Source organism: Ceratosolen solmsi, unplaced genomic scaffold (genome assembly GCF_000503995.2).
Source record: "Ceratosolen solmsi marchali unplaced genomic scaffold, CerSol_1.0 scaffold13, whole genome shotgun sequence".
NCBI lineage: Eukaryota > Metazoa > Arthropoda > Insecta > Hymenoptera > Agaonidae > Ceratosolen > Ceratosolen solmsi.
This window is the reverse complement of record NW_011948418.1, coordinates 8,084,134-8,105,127: the sequence shown is the minus strand read 5'-3', so window position 1 is coordinate 8,105,127 and position 20,994 is coordinate 8,084,134. Positions and strand designations below refer to the sequence as shown.

Genomic DNA, 20,994 nt, shown 5'->3' with positions numbered 1-20,994 from the left:
TTGGGAGCCTGAGATTTTTGATAAGGCACATCTATCAAAACGGGTCATTTATATAATAATAATAATAAAAAAAAATATGATTATTGCGTATATTCGTTAAAGGCTTTATACAATTCATCAGGAGTAATAGTTTAAATTTTTTTTATTTCCTGGTTTTAAGTAGAATTATGTAATATATTTTTTAATTCAACTTTTCACTTATACATTATTAAAATTATAATTCAGTAGTAATCGAGTTAGAAAAAGAAAAGTAAATGAAAATTTTATATTCCACATAGTACGCGTATGAATGAAATTTATAATTAACAACTAAAGGGAGTAATTAAAAACGAATGGTACTTTGGTGAGTGAAAGCGTTTAAGGTTTACGAATGTATTTTATTGTTAAAAAAGGCAATAAAAGAAACCAAAAACAAAAAAGTAATAACGATAATGGTAATAAAATAAGCCATCCGAGGGAATGATAATTTAATGTCCATGTTTGAGTTTTATCAATACTCGATTTGGTAATTGGAGATTGTTTCTAATGTTTTTTTTTTTACACTTGTCACGTGTACGCTTATAAATAGTAGAGAAAAATTTTTCAAAAAATAAAATTCTAAATAATTCGTCGTATTTTTGAAAATATACCATAATATCAATTCATTTGAATCGACTCTATGGAAACTGAAATTTAATATTTACCATACAATTAATATAACTTCGCTATAAATTATTTTAAATAAAATATTCCTACAATCATATACTTAAAGTAAATTATTTACTTACAATTTTTTCATGGAATGATGAGTAAAATAAAAGTTGTTAAGTTATTATTTGATGGTTTTATTTAATATATTATTGCAGTGATTACATCAGTGATATGCGAATGAGTTTGATCATAAGAACAGTTATTTGCTGTGGAAGAAATATTTTTAAGAAAATAAATTGATGAAGTGTGTAAGCATTTATGGTAAATTTATGGAAGAAAATAGAGTTCCCTTTTTTTTTTTTTTTTTTTTTTTTTATTTTTTGATAAGAAAATATTAGGATTCTTGTTTGTACTTTAAACAGACCCCGAGTACGTATAAATATTATTGAAAACAAAAAAACAATTATTATGATAAAACATTAACAATTATTAATTGACAATTATCAATAAATTTAAATTTACAGTTCCAATACGGTAATAGTAATTACACGTGAAATCTCGAATATATGAACAAATGGACAAAACACCGTCAGTACTTTAATTTAAGCGTGAAATGATTTTTTCCATTGCTGAAAAGCCTTTTGATAATATTAGCTAATTTCTCAAACATCTACTATCCCTAAGTCGATAGTATCGTATTATAGATTTGCACGTGTCTTATATTTTTATTTATTTATTTATTTATTTATTTATTTATTTCTACAACACATTCATTGGCTCGCGTTTCATTGCGATCGTGGCCTCTTATTCCAAGCGAGAAGGTAAAATGAAATGAAAAAATCTCGCAGCCTCGAGCTTACGTTTAATAATTGTCGAGCGCTCTTTTATTTATTCGCCGAGAGCCCGTCGAGTAGAATCCATTATTTGCATACTCGGTCGTTGTGTATACACTTATGTATTCGGAGAGCGAAGTTTATTGGCACTGCGGCGAGGACGATAAATCGTTGCTTGCTTTTCGTCTTTTCGAATTCTCCCAACTCACAAGTGGCTCAGGTATGATGATAACTTCTCCGCGCGCGAGTACAAAAGGACATATCTTCTCTGCCGCGACGAGCGACAGAATTCTGCCCCTCTTGATGGATTTATCGTCAATGACTCGAGTGCACCCATTACCAGAAGAATACGTATTGGAAGGATCCGAGATTACAAAATGATTGATGAATCCGCCGATGGATTGCTATTGTCTTTTTTTTTTTTTTTTTTTTTTTTTTTTTTTTTTTTTTCCACCCCACACCACGTCGCCCTTTCGCCTTTTCCTCCTTTATTAATTGCGTTGATTTAATTTTTATAGCGGATGAAGCTGGGCTTTTAGAGCGAAGATTGATGCTTAACAGCACTTCACACGAATACTTCAATTAAACTTTATTCAGCTATGCAGATACCCAACACAAATATTATTCGTTATAAATAATCTAATTAGATTATGCCATTAGACGTTATACCCTTGCAAATTTAATAGAGTTCTCTCCGAGATCTCGCTTAAAAATGCAGCTACTTTTAAATGAATGGGATCGAGATTCAGTTATGTAAGGTTGGTATCTCATGGAGCGTGAAATACTGAAAAAAGGTTAAGTTGCGCTTAGCGGAACGAAATTACAACTTCTGTAAATTAGCCGATTCTCATTTTGCGGACATTGTTTTCCGCTCCACGTAATTCTAGCCTAAAACTAGAATTCTTCAAAAGCGTACATTCAAATTTCAAGTACGAACGATTAAATTGATTTATTTTAATTTTAAATTATAAACGCCCGTCACACACACACACACACACACACACATACACACACACGCGCGCGCACACACGCAAAATATAATGTATTTAAATATGAGGTGCATGTGACATAAAATTTTTTGTATTAATAAGAAAAAAAAATGTAAAAAAAAAAGTGTTAAGAATTTTATATTATCGATAATCAACAAAATCCGCAAGGCACCTTCTAACGAGAAAACAATAAACTTTCTATTTTGAAAATAATTATGAACTGCTATTGAAAATATGAAGTACGTCTGTTATCTTTAAAAATTATTCAACAAGAAACATTCAATTGTCTATTAAGTATTACATATACGGTTTTCAGCATTTAAATTTACTCGATTGTTAATATTATTTTCAATTATACTTTTTTTCTAGTTTTTTTTTTGTATTTAAATTGAACAAATATATTACCATGGACAGCTTGAAATGTAGTATTGTGTATTTATTTCTTTATTATCTGAATGCATTAAAAACATTTGAATTATTTATTAGTAATTATTATTTATTGTATAAGGAATTTAAAAAAAAAAAAATAATTTTAGTAATAAGTTACTGATAAGAAACGTCCATACAATAAAATCTACATTCAATAATTTATAATAGTCATTAACATTGAAGTATTTATATTGAGAATAAAGATTTAAATTGATTGGATATTATTGTATTAAATATATGTATTGATAATGAAACATATTCGATTGCACGTGTGCCCGCGTGTGAATAAAGTTAAGTATATACGTTCTTAATTATTTAGAATGAGTCTATAAATTAATAATTCATTATAATAACATTATTATAATTAGGAATTAATATTTCTTATTTAAGTATGAAAAAAAAAAAATAAAAAAAATATATATATATATATATATAAGTAAATAAATGCAACGACTCTAATGAAGCTAATGTAATAAATTAAATACACAGAGAAATAGAGAATTTAAACAAAGCCACGATTAATATTTCCTTAGGAGTTACTATTTTAAAGTTAAACATTCATAACTAGAAAAATTAAAATGCAAATAGATTGGAAAGTTTTTTTCTTCCGAGCAAAACGTACACGAGTGTTAATTATTGAAGGATTTTCTAAATGAGATCAAACATTAAGCAGCTTCGGCCTTGTTTCTATTCTATTAGTTCCACGGTACTAATGAACAGACTTGGTGCATAAACTGACGCATTTTCATAGCTGAAACTTAAAGAAGAAGAAGAAGAAGTAGAAGAAGAAGAAGAGTATAGGAAATCTAGTTGGAAATTAAATATGATATGTCAGTGTAAATATATCAAGAACATACATCATATTCCTTCGCCAATATCTATATTTTTATATAATTAATTATACAAATAATGCCTATTAAACAATGCGCCCATTGTTTAGTCGTCCATTTCATTTTTGTTCTTTCTTTAAATATCGCGTAAATTTTTAATGATAAATAGGTGGGTGGGTTTTTGAGTGCTTTTAAGCTGAGATTTTATAAATAGACCGAACTACGTTATTCTTCGTAAGTGTTTATTTTGTCCACGTAATGGCCTAGTTGTTATAACATCAAATTCTAATTTATATTAAGTAAAATCTAATACTTGTGCTCTTAGAGCATAAATATTTTACTTTAATTATGGTTCAACGAGATTGGCAAGCCGTAATTATCAGTAACGACTTCGTAATAATAATTATTACTATTACTGCGAACTTTTGTTAATCGTCGGGTCAGTGAGGAATAAAGGCAACTTTTTCAAATTGACATATAAATTATTTATGCCATACCTGGGCCACTAATCGTCTCCCTTAATTGTCATTTCCGTATTCTTCGACTGATCTAGCGGTGGACTGATTTTATCAGTGAATGCATTTGTAATGGACGATCCAAGTGGCATTGCACAGATCAGAGCTGACAATTATTGCAGCGGCTTATATTAGATATTAATGTTTTCAAGTAAATTTTGCCCACTCGTACGATCGAGCGAGATGTTATGTCTCATAGAATGGAGCGGCCGCGGGATGCTTTGATGAAGATTGCCGACAGGTTAAGCCGAAACGTCAAATGCTTGACTCGTGTATTAAAATTCTCAAACTCTCGTACAACGAATTAATTATCTTAAGATAATCGCGACATAGATATAGACACAACGATATCGATCATCCGTACATTAAGGCAGCTTTTGTAATTTTCGAGCCGTTAATAATCTTCCGTCTCGTTGTGCCAATGATTAGCCTGTTGAGTATCGCGATCGGTGAAACGTAGGCGCAGCAAAAAGTACGCGCGTCCGTGGAAATCGATAATGTCGCGAATGCGAACGGCAGAGGTGTCGGGAAACCGCCGTCTGTCCTTGACGCGAGCGCGTCGTCCTCTTTATCCCAACGTTTTCGCGATATGTAGCTAACGACGGGAAATGGGCGCCGTTGTGGCGTCAGTGGGTCAGAACGAGTGCGTGGGTGGTATAAACGCCGTCTGGTGCATGCATCTCTGCCTGAAATTTAATCGGCAAATAACTTCCGAGCGGGCGGGGCGGGAGAGGGCGGGATGGACGCGTCGGATCTGAGTTTCAAGAGAAATTTGCAATGTAAACCGCGTAGTGGCCGGAGGTAGGTACGTCGATACGAGATCGTACGCGGAGAAATGTCCGCAGTTCCCGTTGGGCTTTGTAATGTATGCGCGAGCATCGAAAGTCCGCGGGCCAAAGTGGATTTGGAGGTCTTTGCATCGGCCCCGGCGACGGAACTTTTGATGTTCTTCTTGTTTTTCCGTTTCGTAGTTCAGTGGCGAGAAAGGCCCCGTTGCGTCGAGAGTTTTCGCGCGGCGAATGATTTTACCAGCGGGAGTCGCGACAAGTTCTGGCGAAACGCCTGCAATACTATCCGGGAACGTTAGCTTTCTTTGGCTCAAGAGGCCATTAGGTACACGGAATTTCCGAGCTAAATGGGATCGCGCAATGTGATAAAGTCCTTTTATAAATTGAAACGCGAGTGCCTTGTATATTTTGATGGGAATAAAGTTCTCTGCTTTTTTGATATCGTGCATACTTTATGCAGCACTTTATTACGTCACGATATTTTTTATGTTAAGGTACCTGAGTTAGTTATAAATTTCCCGTCCTAACGTTTGAGCTCGATTTTCATACGAGCGAAATATTTATGTGCATCAAGGATAGGAAAATCGATTGCAGAAGTATCTGATTTTCTCGATCGGCTGTTGTACGTGTGCTTTTGACAAATTCTCCACTTGTCAGCCATGATTGACTATAAATATGAATAATATTGAGAGGAACTTGACTCGCTTGTCGAATAAACAATAATTTAATTTCATACATAAACGTAAATAGACACATACGCACTCGCTTTTACAATGACATATATTTGAATAAATATATTTGACGATGATTAATTTACACTTAATGTAAATTAAAAGCGAATTACTTAAATATCTACATTACTTACAATTTAAGCAATTACCTGGACTCTTTATTATCTTTACGAGCAAAATTTAAGCAATTCATTGGTTAATTAGTAATTTACTTATGTCGAAATAATCATACAATTCGTCACTTACTTATTAACATCTTATGCTTTCCTTTTATCCTTTAATAATGATTATTGTATTAACAGATTAAATAATAGTAAATGCTCTGCTCAGATGATAGTATATATTATTAGCTTTTTAAATGCTTCGGCTTAACTCTAAACTTTACATTATAAAACGAATATTTTATTTTCATTCAATATACATTATAAAAATTAAAAATATGCGAGCTGTTAGTTTTAATAAAATTTATGAATAATTTAGGATGATATATATCCATTACTCTGAATTTCTTAGTACATACACACACGTATATATATATATATATATATATATTAATCAAATTTATTAAACAAGTTTAAACGAGTTTATTAATATAAAAATTCATATATAAATTGATTATTGTGTCGATGATATGCATAATTATTATATATCTAATACTATTTTATTCAAGTCTTATAAACAATAAGTTAGAAAGCACCTAAAATACAAACCAGAAAAATCATTTATTAATTGATAAAATCTATGAATTTTTAATTTATCATAGGGAACTATGATTGGAGTATTTATTATATTTTTTACACTTTGGTATAATAAATTAAGTAATATTTCAATAGGACACTTCTGAATTTTCGGACTTTTTCCATAAATAGAATTATTATTGTTGTTTACTACTATCGTTTTTGATTCCATATCTTATAGCATAGCGTATTTGTTTGGGTAAAAAAAAAAAAAAAACACAATAAAAAACTTGTTCTAATAATTCTATTGAATTTTTCCATAGTGCACGACGTAGATTTTGTCCTAAAAATTTTAGTATTTTATTACACGTATACATACAAAACATTGTTATAAAAAAATCAACTATGAATTCTAGGTAATAAATTATATGCTATCGAATAAAGTACTCTCTCTCTCTCTCTCTCTCTCTCTCTCTCTCTATCAGCTCTCGTCTCTTAATTTATTGATTGAGTATAGTTTATAATTTTGTAAAAGATGTGTCTTTTATAAATTCTTACTTATTATCGTATATTGGCAATAACATTTTATTGAAGATTGATGATGTAAATAATGATTCGTAAAGATTGCTTATTGAAGAAAACAGCTATTTTTCGTAAAGACGGCTGCTGAAAGATCCAATATTTCGCCAATGAACTAACGGTTAATATGCTGCCAAATACAGACGATCGTCTAATTAAGAATTTATAATCGTCGGTTATATTGGTTGATATCATGAAACTGACGAGAAAATAATACTTGGATTAATCGTTCGAGGCAAAAATCTAAATACGTACTTGAGAGTCAGCGAGCGTCGAGCAATTTGCAAAGCGCCGCGACACAATGGGAAATTAGAGTAACAATTCGAGGTGCCTTATAAGAGCGAACAATTAAATGTACTCGTATTATTGCATCAATTCTTTGACCCGAAAGTTAACTGGAGAGTGAAGAGGTCAAGGTCGAGAGAGAGAGAGAGAGAGAGAGAGAGAGAGAGAGAGAGAGAGAGAGAGAGTGTGAGAGAGAGAGAGAGAATAAGGATGGGAAGGGGGGAGGGGGTGCACGGGGTCGAGGAAACCGTGAAAAAAATGATTTTCCTAACTCTTGACGTAAGGCCGATTTAGGCAAAGGCCACGTAGTTGATCCTCGTGAAAACTTCGCATGGATCCCGTTACTTTTCAATCTTCGTCCGAAAACAAGTTTTGCTGGTGGCGACGGGGCATATTGTTCGAGGCTCTGACGTCATGCCGGTGGGTGTGAAACTGCCGAGGGCGAACGGGACCTTGAAATCGATGAATCTTGATACACGCGGTATTTAGAATCTACCACCTACTTTCAATCGATTCATTCCGATTTCTCCTTTGGTTTTCGATTTCGCTCTTCGCTCCATTCCTCGCAGTGATAATAGGAAGCGCGTGGAGCGTGTACTCTCAAGCTTATTTGACTCGCTCGCGTTTTCTAACGCAAATGAACGATAAATTAGCGCGAGGTTCTCCGATGCTCGACTACATGAAAAAGAAAAAGAAATACTTAAAGCTTAGAAGAAGGTTGAAAATCACGAGCTGCTGCGATCTCGCGACTCGTCAAGTAGAGTGACGATCGTCTGACAAGCCAGACTCGGTGATTGAATTCATTTACGGATTGAGCCAAGTCGCAATAGTAGGGATCGCGAAGATCATTCGACCTCGGATCTGTCATTCATTCGATAAGAGGTGTTGTCGTCGGGGTGATGGGGAAGTGGCGGATTGGAAGAGGAGGGGAGGGGGTATAGAAGGGACCAGAGGGCCTATCGAACGCTTATAATTATCAAGTCGACGACTGTGCAACGTGTTAGTACGCGTCTGCTCGTTGGAATCCGTTCGCTCTGCGACTTATTAATATCGACCAGCACGATTTGCTCATGCCATGAATTATTTGCAGATCTATCCAGGTCTGAAGGAGGAGGGATCTGTCCTTGGCGGTGCCACGCAGAGGGTCACGAGGTAAGTCAGACTGGTGCTGGCTGCCAAATCACGGCCGATCCATCCAATTTCCGAAGCAAAAAACCTCCGCCCCTACCCAATCGTAATCCTGCTCCTCTCATCACGAATACACACTGGCGACGGGCGGCTTTGCATTCCTTTCACGCGCTCTCCATTAGACCGAGCGGGGATCCTTTTGGATTTCAGAGGATACGGGACGCGATCGCGTCACGAAAGTGCATCGAGATTTTCATACGTCTCGCTATTTCCGGATGGCAAAGTACTTATCTAATGGATGCCGAGATTAGATTCGCTATGTATTGTCATGGATTATGGAGTCCTCGGAGCTTTCGAACCAGTAGGCGAGCGGCATCGAGAGCTTTAAAAGGATCGAGTCCATCGACTAGTGATTGAATAGACGAGGAGCCGCAATGCAAATCGTGCGAACGACGAGTTTTATGATTAATAGCGACAAGGCCAGTCAGCAGCATAATTAAATACAATGTACTATTGTGTTGATTGATCGGAATATCGATGCCTGATTTTCAATACGAGAGCTAATAAGCGACCGCGGTGTCTGTAAATAAATATTATTCTAGCAAGCTGACTTATCGATTCTATAAACAAATTCTATAAACAAATGACTCGCCTAACGCTAACGAATATTACGAATCGTGCGCGCCTATGATGCAAACGTATATCAAATTTAATATCGCGTGTAAATCTATTGTTTATTTGGAATAACGGTAGGTAGGTTTTTATGTACGGCTAGTAATATTTTATCGCGGGAAATGCTCCGCCAAATGCTGAAAGAAAAAGAAAAAATCATTAAAGCGAAATGATGTGTAATGAAAGCGTAATTTGTGCATCGCGCTACTTTTTATTTAGCAATGCCCAACAGCGATGTCGTACTTAGGCCATTTGTCAGCGATTATTTGGTGATTAATGTGTACTTTAACTTTCAACGTAGCGCCATTATTACTTTCCTTACTCGCATAAATAGCAGTAAAATATTATCGTCAGCTTCCGGCAAAGTTTGAGTACGAGTACGAGCGCGCGCACCTGCATTACCCCTAATAGGATTAAGATCGTCTCTAATTATCTTAATTATCGTAAGTGGCTGACGCATGCGCATTCGTAGTGGGCCGTAGTATCCCGGGCTGGTTCTACGTGTATGCGCATCAATTGGTCCCAAACTCTAAGAAAACAGGATCGTTGGCTCGGACCTGCGTAAATCACCGCAACTTCCATAGTACTTCCAGGGTCGCTCGAAGTGGATTGCCTTTTTCGTGGCCCTCGACCTCGACGGCGAAATCAAATGACGAATGAACGCATGGGACGTCTTATGCCCGGAACCCGAGAGCAGCACCTCCTACCCAGGATTTCATCCGCGGAATTTCGTTTAAGGCCGCGCTTTCTTTAAAAACCCGTTGTACGGCCTACGCATGCGACTCTGGCCTCGATCGCACCGTTTTCGGTCTTGTTTTTCGCTAATTGTTCGCACTTACATTAATTGAAGAAAGAGAGAGAACGATTGAGAGTGAGACAGAGAGAGAGAGAGAGAGAGAGAGAGAGAGGGACAAAGAGGGGGGGGACAAGTAAGTGGACTATTCACAGGTGTCCAAAGGACTTTCCGAGGTATGGAAATCTATCCTCGTGATAATAATACTCTGTCTCTATCTTTCTCCTCTTGTCAATTTTATGGCCCGTGCGTATTTTGGCGAAAATTAATCACCGTGACGCATGAAATATGTATTCTCTCTGCTATCTGATTGTTAGACTTTATTTCCTTGTTAATGGTTCTATTGTTGCAGGGGTAATAAATCGAGGAGGTGACAAATTAAGCCCATCGATCAATAAATAAATTGTTTTTAAAATATTTTAGTTATTTAGTTTGCTACTTATCTAATGAGACGGCAGGTTAATCTTATTTTATTAAATTTATCTAATACTTACGTGCAAACTTAAAATTATATAAATATCTTATACCATTTACAATAAGCTTAAAGAATTTTCTCGAAAAGCAATAAGAAATTTTGCACGGAATATTTTAATTGAAAGCTGTAATTGCGAGTTAATATAGCTTCGATATTAACAATTTTGATTAAATTCTATATTTATTTGTAAATTTAATGATTAAAACAATAAAGTAATCTTTTTCAAAGCGGTAGTTAATGTATGTAAATCTTCAAGTTGAAATAATTATTATAATTAATGTAAGTATTTATAAGATGAAAACTACGTACTTAATAACACAGAATAGGAAAGAAAATATCGAATGGTAACGGTAACGGTAACGTTTTACAAAAGACTCTCTATGATCTATTAACTTTTTGATTTATTATAATTAAGTATTGCGTGTTTATAACAATTTATCATAAAAGAATCGATATACTCGCGAGATCATGATTCTAAAGCTGTATAAACTTTTTAAAATTACGATCAATTATCGGATTTACACTTCGTCATCCATTTGGAGACAGTAGAATTATTAGGGCAATGAGAATTTTCCGCATAATGTGAAATTTGGCGATCGATTGATGTTTCGGATTCTTTGGGTCTGACGCCGTCCCAGCCCGCGAATTAACATTCGATGAATATTTAGGTTCGGTCTATCGGGACACTTGAAATAAAGTCGTCATTCGCAGGCGGGACGGGTACGATCGATGGGATCCGATAATAATAATTGCACGCTGAGTGTAATTAGGGAGAGAAGACAAACCCGTTCGTTTTCACATTAACCGCGTCCGCGCGGGTCCCTGGACTATTATTAGGCCCGACTACGGCGATGGCGTTTAACGACGCCGCTAATTACGATGGCTCCTACAATCCAGCTCTCGCAAAATTACAAAATTACATGCAAACAGGACCAATAAGCAGAACGCTTATTCGCTAGGAGGATTCTCTGGGACACCGATTCCTTTGTTTCGCGTCTCGTTTATAAATTGCGGTGTACGCGCTCGAGACTACAATGTGTCGCTTTCTCAGGCTCTGAAAGGAAAAGCCACCGACTTACACCGCCAAAAGTTCTCGATTACAGATTTTTCGGCAATGGAGAATATACTAGTTAATTAATAAAATCTTCGAAATATGGCCGACTATGAATTTAAAACACAATACACCGTTTATCATTTAAAGCAACGAGCATCCTTTCATCGAATTTTTTACAAAGAGGTCGTCAACCTCGATATTAAATTATTTTGCACGATGATAATTTGGCCTTTTTTTAATCACGTACAACAGGGACGTTAAAACAAATCTTGTGTAAGTCGATACTTAATCAAGCTGAAGATAGTCGTGGCAAATAAGATAACCGATTGATAAATCAAATTAATCAAATACATCATTAATTAATTAACAATGAATTTATGCATACAAATTGACCAATAATAATGTACCGTCAATTGTCGTTGGGAATTTCCAGAAAATCGAACGACCGGCACAATTAACAGAAATTTATCGTTCCAAAAAATTCATTTCAAACGCTAGTTCCATTGTAATATAAATCGACGATTTCATCGCTTTGTTTCCGCGGAACCGATAATTACCCGATATTTTACCATAAATTATGGGATGAGTCGTTGTATTTAATGCATTTTCACGAGTATACTTTGTAGCTGACAATTATCATCGGTACATCGCAAGCTTACCACTAGGCACATTGATGTTCGTTGAAGTCGGCTCTTAAAAAAAAAAACAAACAAACAAACAAAAAAACAAACAAAAACTAATAGAAAGAGAAAAACAACGAACAAATCGGTCACTACCAAAGCCTCCCAACGGAAATCAATTCGCAAGCAAGAAACGTCCCGCTAAGTAGTGCGGGCTTGCCTCCCTTTTCACACCCCCTCCCCACCCTCACCCCCTTGACCGTCAAGTTTCCCACCATTCATTCTCCTATAGCTCCGAAGTGGTCGATGAAAAACGGCGCCTTCCGGCCGCCCGAATGACTAATGACCCAGCCGTTTGTTTGTGTCCCGGACAGCTCAGAGATCGGGTACGCGGGTTCGCCACCGCGGTCAGCGCTGCTCCGGGGCCGTAGCATCGACTCCGTCGACCGGCCCTTTCATCCCAGCGAGTGGGTGGACGTTAATCTCGAGGTGCCCTGTACGCCCAGGGCGTGCGTCGTGCTCGGCGGACAGCGGCGCCAGAGCGACCTGACCAAGCCCACCGGTACGTATGCAACCGTGCCATGTTACATGGACCAAGTGTGCTACGATGCTCCCTTGCCGCGATTTCTCAACGTCCTCAACGAACGGCAATCCTGGCTTTCGGATCCTGACTTTCGAGAGCTTCACCTTCATTGCGTATATAGCGAGGAAGATTTATTTTCAGGAGCATCTTTCTCGGCTTGGCGCAGCCTATCCCAACGTGGTTTCTACTTTCTCGACTTAGAGCACGTTTCTCTCCACGGAGTCTAGGCGCTCGGCTACATTAATTTTATACAACACTGCAGTGCGTTTCCCACAACAATCGCGGAACTCGATCAAGATTATTCTCATTGGAGGCGGTGTCGCGTCAATGCCGCGGGAGCAGCTTCATTAGTGAAATTCGAGAGTGAAATGGTGGCGGGGTAGACTCGAAAAATCAGGCCTCGCTGATAACGCACCGAGTAATCGTTTTGCACGGGTCTTTGTCTTTGTCTCTCTTTAAGTCCTCCCAATTAGTCCGATTAATTTGCATTATGGTTGGGTAGTGCTAGTGGTGGAGGGGCGGTAGGGATCCAAGCCTGCGTGCGACCAGAAAGCGAGAGAGAGAGAGAGAGAGAGAGAGAGAGAGAGAGTTATATACGGCGATCGAGTCTGTGGAGGCCTCGAACGCGCTCTGTTAAGAGGGAGAGAAGGAGACGACGGTGGGTTGGGAGAAGGCGCGCGCGAGTCGACGTTCACGCACGTATGTCCGCAGGTTGTAGAAGCCCGGGCGCAGCGACGTCGGCGCCTGTGCCGCCGCCACGGAGACGTAAGCGCCGAGAGCGGCGACCGCTGCCCCCGAAGCCTGGCAGCGGGAACGACGCCGCCGATGACGAGTCCGAGCCCGAGCCCCTTTATTCGAAGCTCGGCCCCGCAGACAGAGACCACGAGGACTCGGAAGAGGAGTTTGCCACGGTAGGTGAAAGCGCCATTGACGCGGTATATCGGATCCGGAGCTCGACTACTACTAATACTAATACTATTACTAATATTAATACTACTACTACTATTACTACTACTACTACTACTACTACTACTACTACTACTACTACTACGTCATTCTCAGTGATTCTACTCGGTCGTACCGTTATGCCCTCGATTATTGATGCTTAGCCATTAGCAAGTCCAGAGAAACTTGCGTCAGCCGGGCGATTCACGCTGATAAGGGCCGATGAATACAATTTCGCTTGATGATAGAAAACGATTTTTTTGTAAATAAATTTAACGTCCGAAAAAATTGCTAATCACGATTTTCTCACTATTTCATAATTTCGACTCTGTGATTTTTTGCAAAATACAAATTAATAAAATTGAATTGAGTGAAACAAAAATGGTTTGTTCATATGGAGTGCTGCCAGATTTACCATATCGAATATAATTAAATTATGATGTACAACTGAAATTTATGGAGCAAATAAAATAAAATTGAATTTTGCATAGATCCGTAAAATTCATTATTGATATGTTTATTATTAAAATTTAGTATTATCGATGAATTATATAAAGTAAATATTGATATAACGAATGCCCAAGATTTTTCTAAAGTTTGTTTGTTTTTTTCTAATTTTCTAAAAATCAACCAAGTTTATATTTTACGTACGGATTTATCGATAAGAGGGAGAAAAGTTATCCGCGAAATTGAAAATTTGAGGAAATTAGAATGAGCGTATGTCGAAAGTTTTGACGAGGCCAGGGAAAAGACTTTGTAAAGGATTTCACGAAGATTATTGATGCCCAATTGCAATTTATCGATTTTAAATATCTTCGTTGCAAAGCGTTCGGTTCTTTGCAATGCAATTTGAAAAAGTCTCGGCAGGTTGGAAATAAGTAAAATTTGTATAAAGCTGATTTTGTCCGGCTACCTTTGCACTCGATTAGAAACTTGTTTATCACGGAATTTCTGGCCTCGTCGAGGCGGCTCCACCGCGAAGGTGTCCGTGAAGACAGACGTGCGACATCCTCTTATCGTCGCGTCCACTGTGAAAAAACAGTGTGGCGGGCAGGCAGACCGAACACTTCCTCGAGCTTATCAGTTATCTCGGCAGATCGAGCATATTCTGAAAAAGTGCTCGCTGGAGGACGTGCGAGCGGCCACGAGACCAAAGAACTACAGCGCAACTAGTCTGCCTAATGTCGCGGATCTGCTGGCCAACCGGGGACCGAGGCCCGAGGATGACGCAAGGAGGCTCCTGGGACAGGCGAAGTCGGTGTCGCTGCCGCGGGAGGCAACTCCATTCACACCGCCTCAGGTATGTCATTAGGGACGCATCGTCAATTGGTGCTGGTATTTGTAGTCAAGAGCTTTTTTGTGCGCAGAATTCCGAGGGGAAGTTTTTTGCGAGAGAGAGGGAGAGCGAGGAGCAGCGCGCGGAGGACTTTGTAATATTGAAGGACGAGGTTAGCCCGGATTTAGGAGATGGATTCGAAACTTCCACGCCCGTGAAGGCGAGGCTGCAGCCTGCCGACGATGATTTAGAGGACTTCAAGGACGCGTGAGTCGAACCTTGGGCTTTTAACGATCCCTATAGAAGGGATACGAGCACGATTGTTCAGGAGCTTCCTCATACGTAGGCTTATTATTCCACGTATTTCGAGGAGTGTCGTTGATAAGGAAATTTTCCTAGCTGAAAAATGTTCTCGATATTCTCAATTGACAATTCAAAAGAAGTTTCTTAATGATAAACGTACATGGATATTGTGATAATCTGAAGATAATAATAGTACGTAGTATCGTGTAACATAATTTAAGAATTAAAAGTGACTCTATAAAGTCATTATTCCACGAATGCTTTTGAAAATAAATTTCGATTATTTAAATTGAAATGCCTGCTGCTCTACTACGTCTTTATGGCATTTAAACACTTATGTGCTAGAAAACTTTACGTCGGGGAAAAAAAAAAAACAAAAAATAAAATGCTATATAAAACAGACTTTTCGCTTTAATTAATTTTTTTCGTAAAATATTTTGTGCAAAATTTTATGGAAAATGCCCATAAATCTTGCACAAACGCGTGCAATTGTTTATTTAACTTAACTGGGTACTGGCTGTGTGAAGGCAATAACCATTTCCCGTGATAAATTAGACAAACATTTAAAGTAAATGCTTTACATAGTAAATTAAAATACGGAAATCTCTATTTCACGCATATTTTATGCGTACATTACGGATTAAATTATTTGTAGCATGCGAGAAACAGTTGGGCAATGGTATACAAGCTAAAGCAGCACACAGGGATATTTAAACAAAACAAAACAAAACAAAACAAAAACAAAAACAAAAACAAAAACAAAAACAAATCAAAAACAAAAACAAAAATAAATGATATCACACACGATATTAAATGTTAGCAATAAAGTAAAATAACAATTATGAAAAGGTGGATGATGGAAAATAATTTTGCGGTTACGCAAGGGCCGAATAAAGTGGGCCACGTTGACAAGGGCGTGCGTGCCTAATAAAAATAAAAAAAAAACAACAAAAAACCTCCAAAGCGAATAAAGTGCGTTGTGTTTGTCAGGTCAGGGGCTTCGTCGCCATTACCATGTGTGTCTGCTGGCCGGGAGACATCGAGGAGGGACGAGGACACCGGCTACGAGTCGAGAATCGAGAGCCATCCAGTCTCGGACGTATCGCGGATGCTCGGCGGGAGCAACGAGTTATCGTCGGGCATCCTGAGAGGTGAGGCTTGCGAAAAGCTTGTCGAGAATCGGGTCGTGATGAGTTCGCGCTACTTTTATGGAACCAAGTTAACTTACAAGGAGGAACTTGAAGTTTCCTTTCGACCTCTCCGACAACATTATTATTATAAAAAAAAATAATTGCCCCAAGACTGCCAAGTAATTACAATTAATGCTTGAATTGGTATTGAGATGCTCCCATTTAATGCACATTTTATAAGGAACATGGTGCGGAGCATCGTGTGTAATGCAATTTTATAATATTTCAAAATGTAAATTAACAGATTTGGCAAATTTTTGGGTATGCAAATTTTTCCGCGTCCTGATCCTCGTACGAGCATAGTTAAGCTAATTGACATCCCGTAATTTTTCTAAAACTTAAGCCCGATACATCTGTTAATTAACAATTAAAATGCTGCTCTTTATCATCTCTGTAATTGTACGTGGAACGTCAATGTACATAACGTGAAACGAGATTTGAAATTGTTGTATAAATAATTATGCCAATGGGATCACGTATAATGAAATTTGTATTAAAATTTGTACGAAACTTTTATTAACGCACACTTACGAATCACTTATTTTAATACTCTTTTGTAATGGTATCGAAAAGTAGTTAAACCTGAGTTTGATGTCTCATTCATTCCCGTACATCATACCTTGAAAAAAAAAACGTAATGATTTTTTAAATGTATACGCGCGCATGCGCATGCACAAACGAATTATAAATTGAAGGTCGAGAAAAACTTTAATCTTTGGCCCTTGCAAGGTGGCTACGATGAAGTTAAATAATAATAATAATGATAATAATAAAATGAAAAAAAAAAAAAAAAAAAACGTTCGCCACAAGTAATTTCTTAGAAATGAAAAAATCCTCGTCTCCAGTTGCAAGTCGTACGTGTATGGTCAAGTTGCGCTTGGACTACAATTCGAGAAATGTCGCTCTATCCGCTTTAAAGGCAAATCGGGAAATGGCATGGAAAATGAGAGAGAGAGAGAGAGAGAGAGAGAGAGAGAGAGAGCGAGGCCAGGTGAATCGAGACCATAACGGTCGGACCTCGATCATGACGAGTCGTTAATTTTACAGGCGACGGCGTGGACTCGTTCGAGGAGTCGGAGAAGAAGCGCGTACTCGCCGTCGCGTCGGTACAGCGCACCATCTCCGAGGAGTCGCTGCCCCGAGAAATGCTCGACGAACTCGACGAGGATGACGAGCAGCAGCCAATGCGCCCCGAGGACGAGAAGTCGAGTAAGGTGATTAGGAGCAACGGACTCGACCAGCCGATCAACGCCAACATAATTCACGAGCAAGACACGCCATCGCCCAGCCCCATTTTAAACTCTCAAGGGGTACAACACGACGCAACTTTCTTACGTCCAATGCTTAACTTGAATGCTCCTATGCCCAGTTTTTAGAGGGAGAGCCTTGGCTCGATTTTATGATTTTTTAACGGGACATCTTATCTCAGCTCAGAGACTCCTAGTTTCGCGATTATTCGTACAAAGTCAACGGATACCACGTCTTTTTCTTTTAACGTTTCAGCAATTCATTAACAATCGACTCTATCGACTGTTGGCAAGTTAATCTCATCGTGCGACTCTTACCTCATTGCGACAACTAGCATCCGGAAATTGTAAAATTGGCATTCGCGCGAATATTAAAATTCATGGTTTTATTACAAATGTTCCATCGAATAAAAAGAAAAAAAAAACAAAAGGAAAAAAAGGAAAAAAAAAACAGAGAGAGAGAGAGAGAGAGAGAGAGAGAGAGAAAAAAGTAAGAAAGTCTCACGGGCAAAGCATGTTTTATATGAATCGGTACGAAACTGAGAGAATCAATATCGATGTCTCGAGTTTTTTAATATCACTTCTGTTGACTCTTCTTCCAAGTTTTCAAGTATTATTAAAGAATTACCATATCTTTTGTTATAAATTCGCGCGGGACACAAGATTAATATAAATAAATCATGAGTAAGTAATTTGAGAGCGAAAATTGTACGGTATAACGATACGCATATACTAAGTATTGATATACGTGAAAACTTGAGATAACGACATTACAATGCCGAGACGTAGAAAGCCAAGGATGAAAGATAATACGGATTTACATCCTTTTGGTTGATTTTTAAAGGATTTCTATCACTCGACATTATCATAGACACGTAATGGTAATATTTAATATAGTCTTTGTAAATGCGTATGTTTTCACGAAGGAGATGACTGGGTTGTCAGAAGTAGTTGTCGATCTTAAATTAAAGAACGTGTTAATGACACCTGCCTACTTGACAATCAATGGCCATTGGAAAAAACAAATTGTTAGCCCCATGCGAATGAAGTAAAAGTATACCGCTAGACGAATGGGAGAGGCGAGGGGCGGTAAAAGTATTATTGTAAGGAATGGCGATTAAACGGATTCCCTTTAATTTCAAGCAGTCGAATGTAGTGGAGAATCCGGAGTCGACGAGGGAAGGGAAGTCGAGTGGCGTTGCGGCCATTGGCAATCCGACGTCGATGACGCCGAGTTTGATGGAGCTCGAGGTCGCCCTCACCGACATGCTCGAGAAGAAGGACGAGCGGGAGCGGGAGGCCGCAGAGGACAAATCTTCGGACAAGTTGCCGGTGCCGCAAATCGCGGCTCTCAAGAACGTCGAGGAGTCCGAGCCCTCTAAGATCCGGCTAATCGATTTCCCAAGAGCCGACAGGACGAATCCCTTCAACGATTTCAAGAGCGACGATCACGGTCCGAGCGTTTTTACTACTTACTTCCGCCCGACATGTAGACAAGTATCGGCCGAGCTGTCGGGATCGCCGTCGCCGAGGCTTCTACCTCTCTTAAGGCCGATAAGTTCTAATTTATTCGACTGAGCTTGCGATTGGCTTGTCAAGTTTTTCCTCCTTACCTGCTTCGACGCTGAGCATTAATTTTTTTATCGACAATCGAAGCTCCGACTTTAATAATTTCGCCGTGTCGCCGATATGGCAGTGCGGATAATTGCTGATATAAATCTACTTGTCTTAATGTTGCCTGCTTCAGTATAATATTTTTTCATAGATAAAGTTTCGGAAAAATATCAATCGACATGGAAATTTTGTCGATCGGTTATTCTCATTAAATTTTGTGCGAATTATTCGTTATGTTTGAATGAAAAATTGCACGATTAGTAACGTAAGGAATGAGAGAAGGTGAAGTATGGGATAATTTATTATGAGGTGTCGATTATCTTAATGATATGGTGAAATTAAACTAAGATAATGATTTTTCTTGCATGGCTAAACCGTATTATTTGATATTTGTGTAAGTAAAATTCTAGATTTACGAAACTGCTCAATTAAAGAAATAATGGAATATTAGTAACGGTAATGTAACGCAATTGTTAAAATATTAATCTCTTTTCATAAAATTTGTATTTCCATTGGGTTTAGTATTTAATAAGAATTTTTTCATTAAAGCTTCATTAAAGCATTTTGTAATACCAATTTAAAAGAGAGTGAGAGTATCGATGGAAGGGAGGCAGTTAGAGAGTTAGAGATATAGAGTGACATTGTTATTATTATTATTATTATTATTATTATTATTATTATTATTATATGTTGGGCCGTTTCAGAACCCCCGGAGAAGCCAAGTCGTCTTCATAGGATCAGCCTTATGGAGGAGCCAGTGATCGAGGAGTCGCAGCTCGTGCCGACTCCGCCGCGGAGACGACACAGGAGCAAGTCGAACTTGAATATGTCGAGCGAAGCATTGCATACGTACGGCGACAGATTGATTTGAGATTGTCGGCGGTTAGTCAGCCCTCCGGGGGAAGGACAGGGAGGCGGTTGTTAAGGTGAAATCGAAGGCGAAGGCGATGGTGGTCGACCGCCTCGAGATTTTCGATCGGCTCGTTAAGAGTTGCCGCGCGAAATCGGAGGAAACTTGAAACCACTGCCCTACGAAACTTCTTAACGAGCGCGCGGGGAGAGACGGCACCCTTGTATTCCCCAGGGGGTGGCAGCGTGTCCAGACTGCAGAGTCCAGAGGGGTGGCCGAGCAATCGGTAATAATATTCGCAGCTACGATCGTAAGCGCCAAGCGACTGCTGATGAGACCATCGCATCTTATGAGCTTCTTCGATTGTCTTCTTTGCGTTTTCTTAGAACAGGGAAGAAAGTGAGAGAGTTTGCGGGTGTGTGTGTGTGTACGCGTGTGCGTGTGCGTGTGTGTGTTTGCGAGAGAGAGAGAGAGAGAGAGAGAGAGAGAGAGAGAGAGAGAGGCACGCGCCACCGCTTTTTACGTCTTTCTTTTTTAAATCCATAACGAGAACGTTATGCTCGCGGTTTGCCGATTCTATGGTCATTGGAAAGTATTTTCTGATGCAGGACGAATTATAGTTGAAGGCTCGTAAAGTCAGATTGAGTTGAAATTAGTAAGCGCCCGTAGCTTTGATTTGTTTTGATGTGCAAAGCTAAATTTTAAATGAAATATTGACGAATTGAAATTGGAAAATTTCATTTTCGTTTCTCGAGTCACTGAATTCGCAAACGCCAATTATTATATCCACGGATTTCATTTTATTATTCGTCAATTTAATGACAATCAATAGCATTATTTAAATAATAAATAAAATAGTGCAGCCTTGAAAATGACAGGTATTCATAATAAACTGTGCATACTCCGTCATTTAAAATTCTAAGCCTTTATAATGACGTATAATATTCAGTTCACAAAA

At 38.3% G+C, this 20,994-nt stretch overlaps 1 protein-coding gene across 2 annotated transcripts in view; it reads left to right on the top strand.

Moving 5' to 3' along the window:
• LOC105360217 (altered inheritance of mitochondria protein 21) overlaps positions 1 to 20,409 on the top strand; it is a 25,977-nt gene extending 5,568 nt beyond the window's left edge. The window contains exons 2-10 of one of the 2 annotated variants that reach the window (XM_011497060.1): positions 8,377 to 8,438; positions 12,403 to 12,590; positions 13,323 to 13,522; positions 14,653 to 14,856; positions 14,924 to 15,099; positions 16,126 to 16,286; positions 17,373 to 17,635; positions 18,716 to 19,025; positions 19,891 to 20,409. In XM_011497060.1, coding sequence (XP_011495362.1) covers positions 8,377 to 8,438; positions 12,403 to 12,590; positions 13,323 to 13,522; positions 14,653 to 14,856; positions 14,924 to 15,099; positions 16,126 to 16,286; positions 17,373 to 17,635; positions 18,716 to 19,025; positions 19,891 to 20,057 — 1,731 coding nt within the window. In that variant the 3' untranslated portion in view covers positions 20,058 to 20,409. Of the gene's footprint in view, positions 1 to 8,376; positions 8,439 to 12,355; positions 12,591 to 13,322; positions 13,523 to 14,652; positions 14,857 to 14,923; positions 15,100 to 16,125; positions 16,287 to 17,372; positions 17,636 to 18,715; positions 19,026 to 19,890 lie in introns of those variants that run through there. The other variant, XM_011497059.1, reaches the window with a different exon arrangement.
• The last annotated feature ends 585 nt before the right edge of the window (positions 20,410 to 20,994 follow it).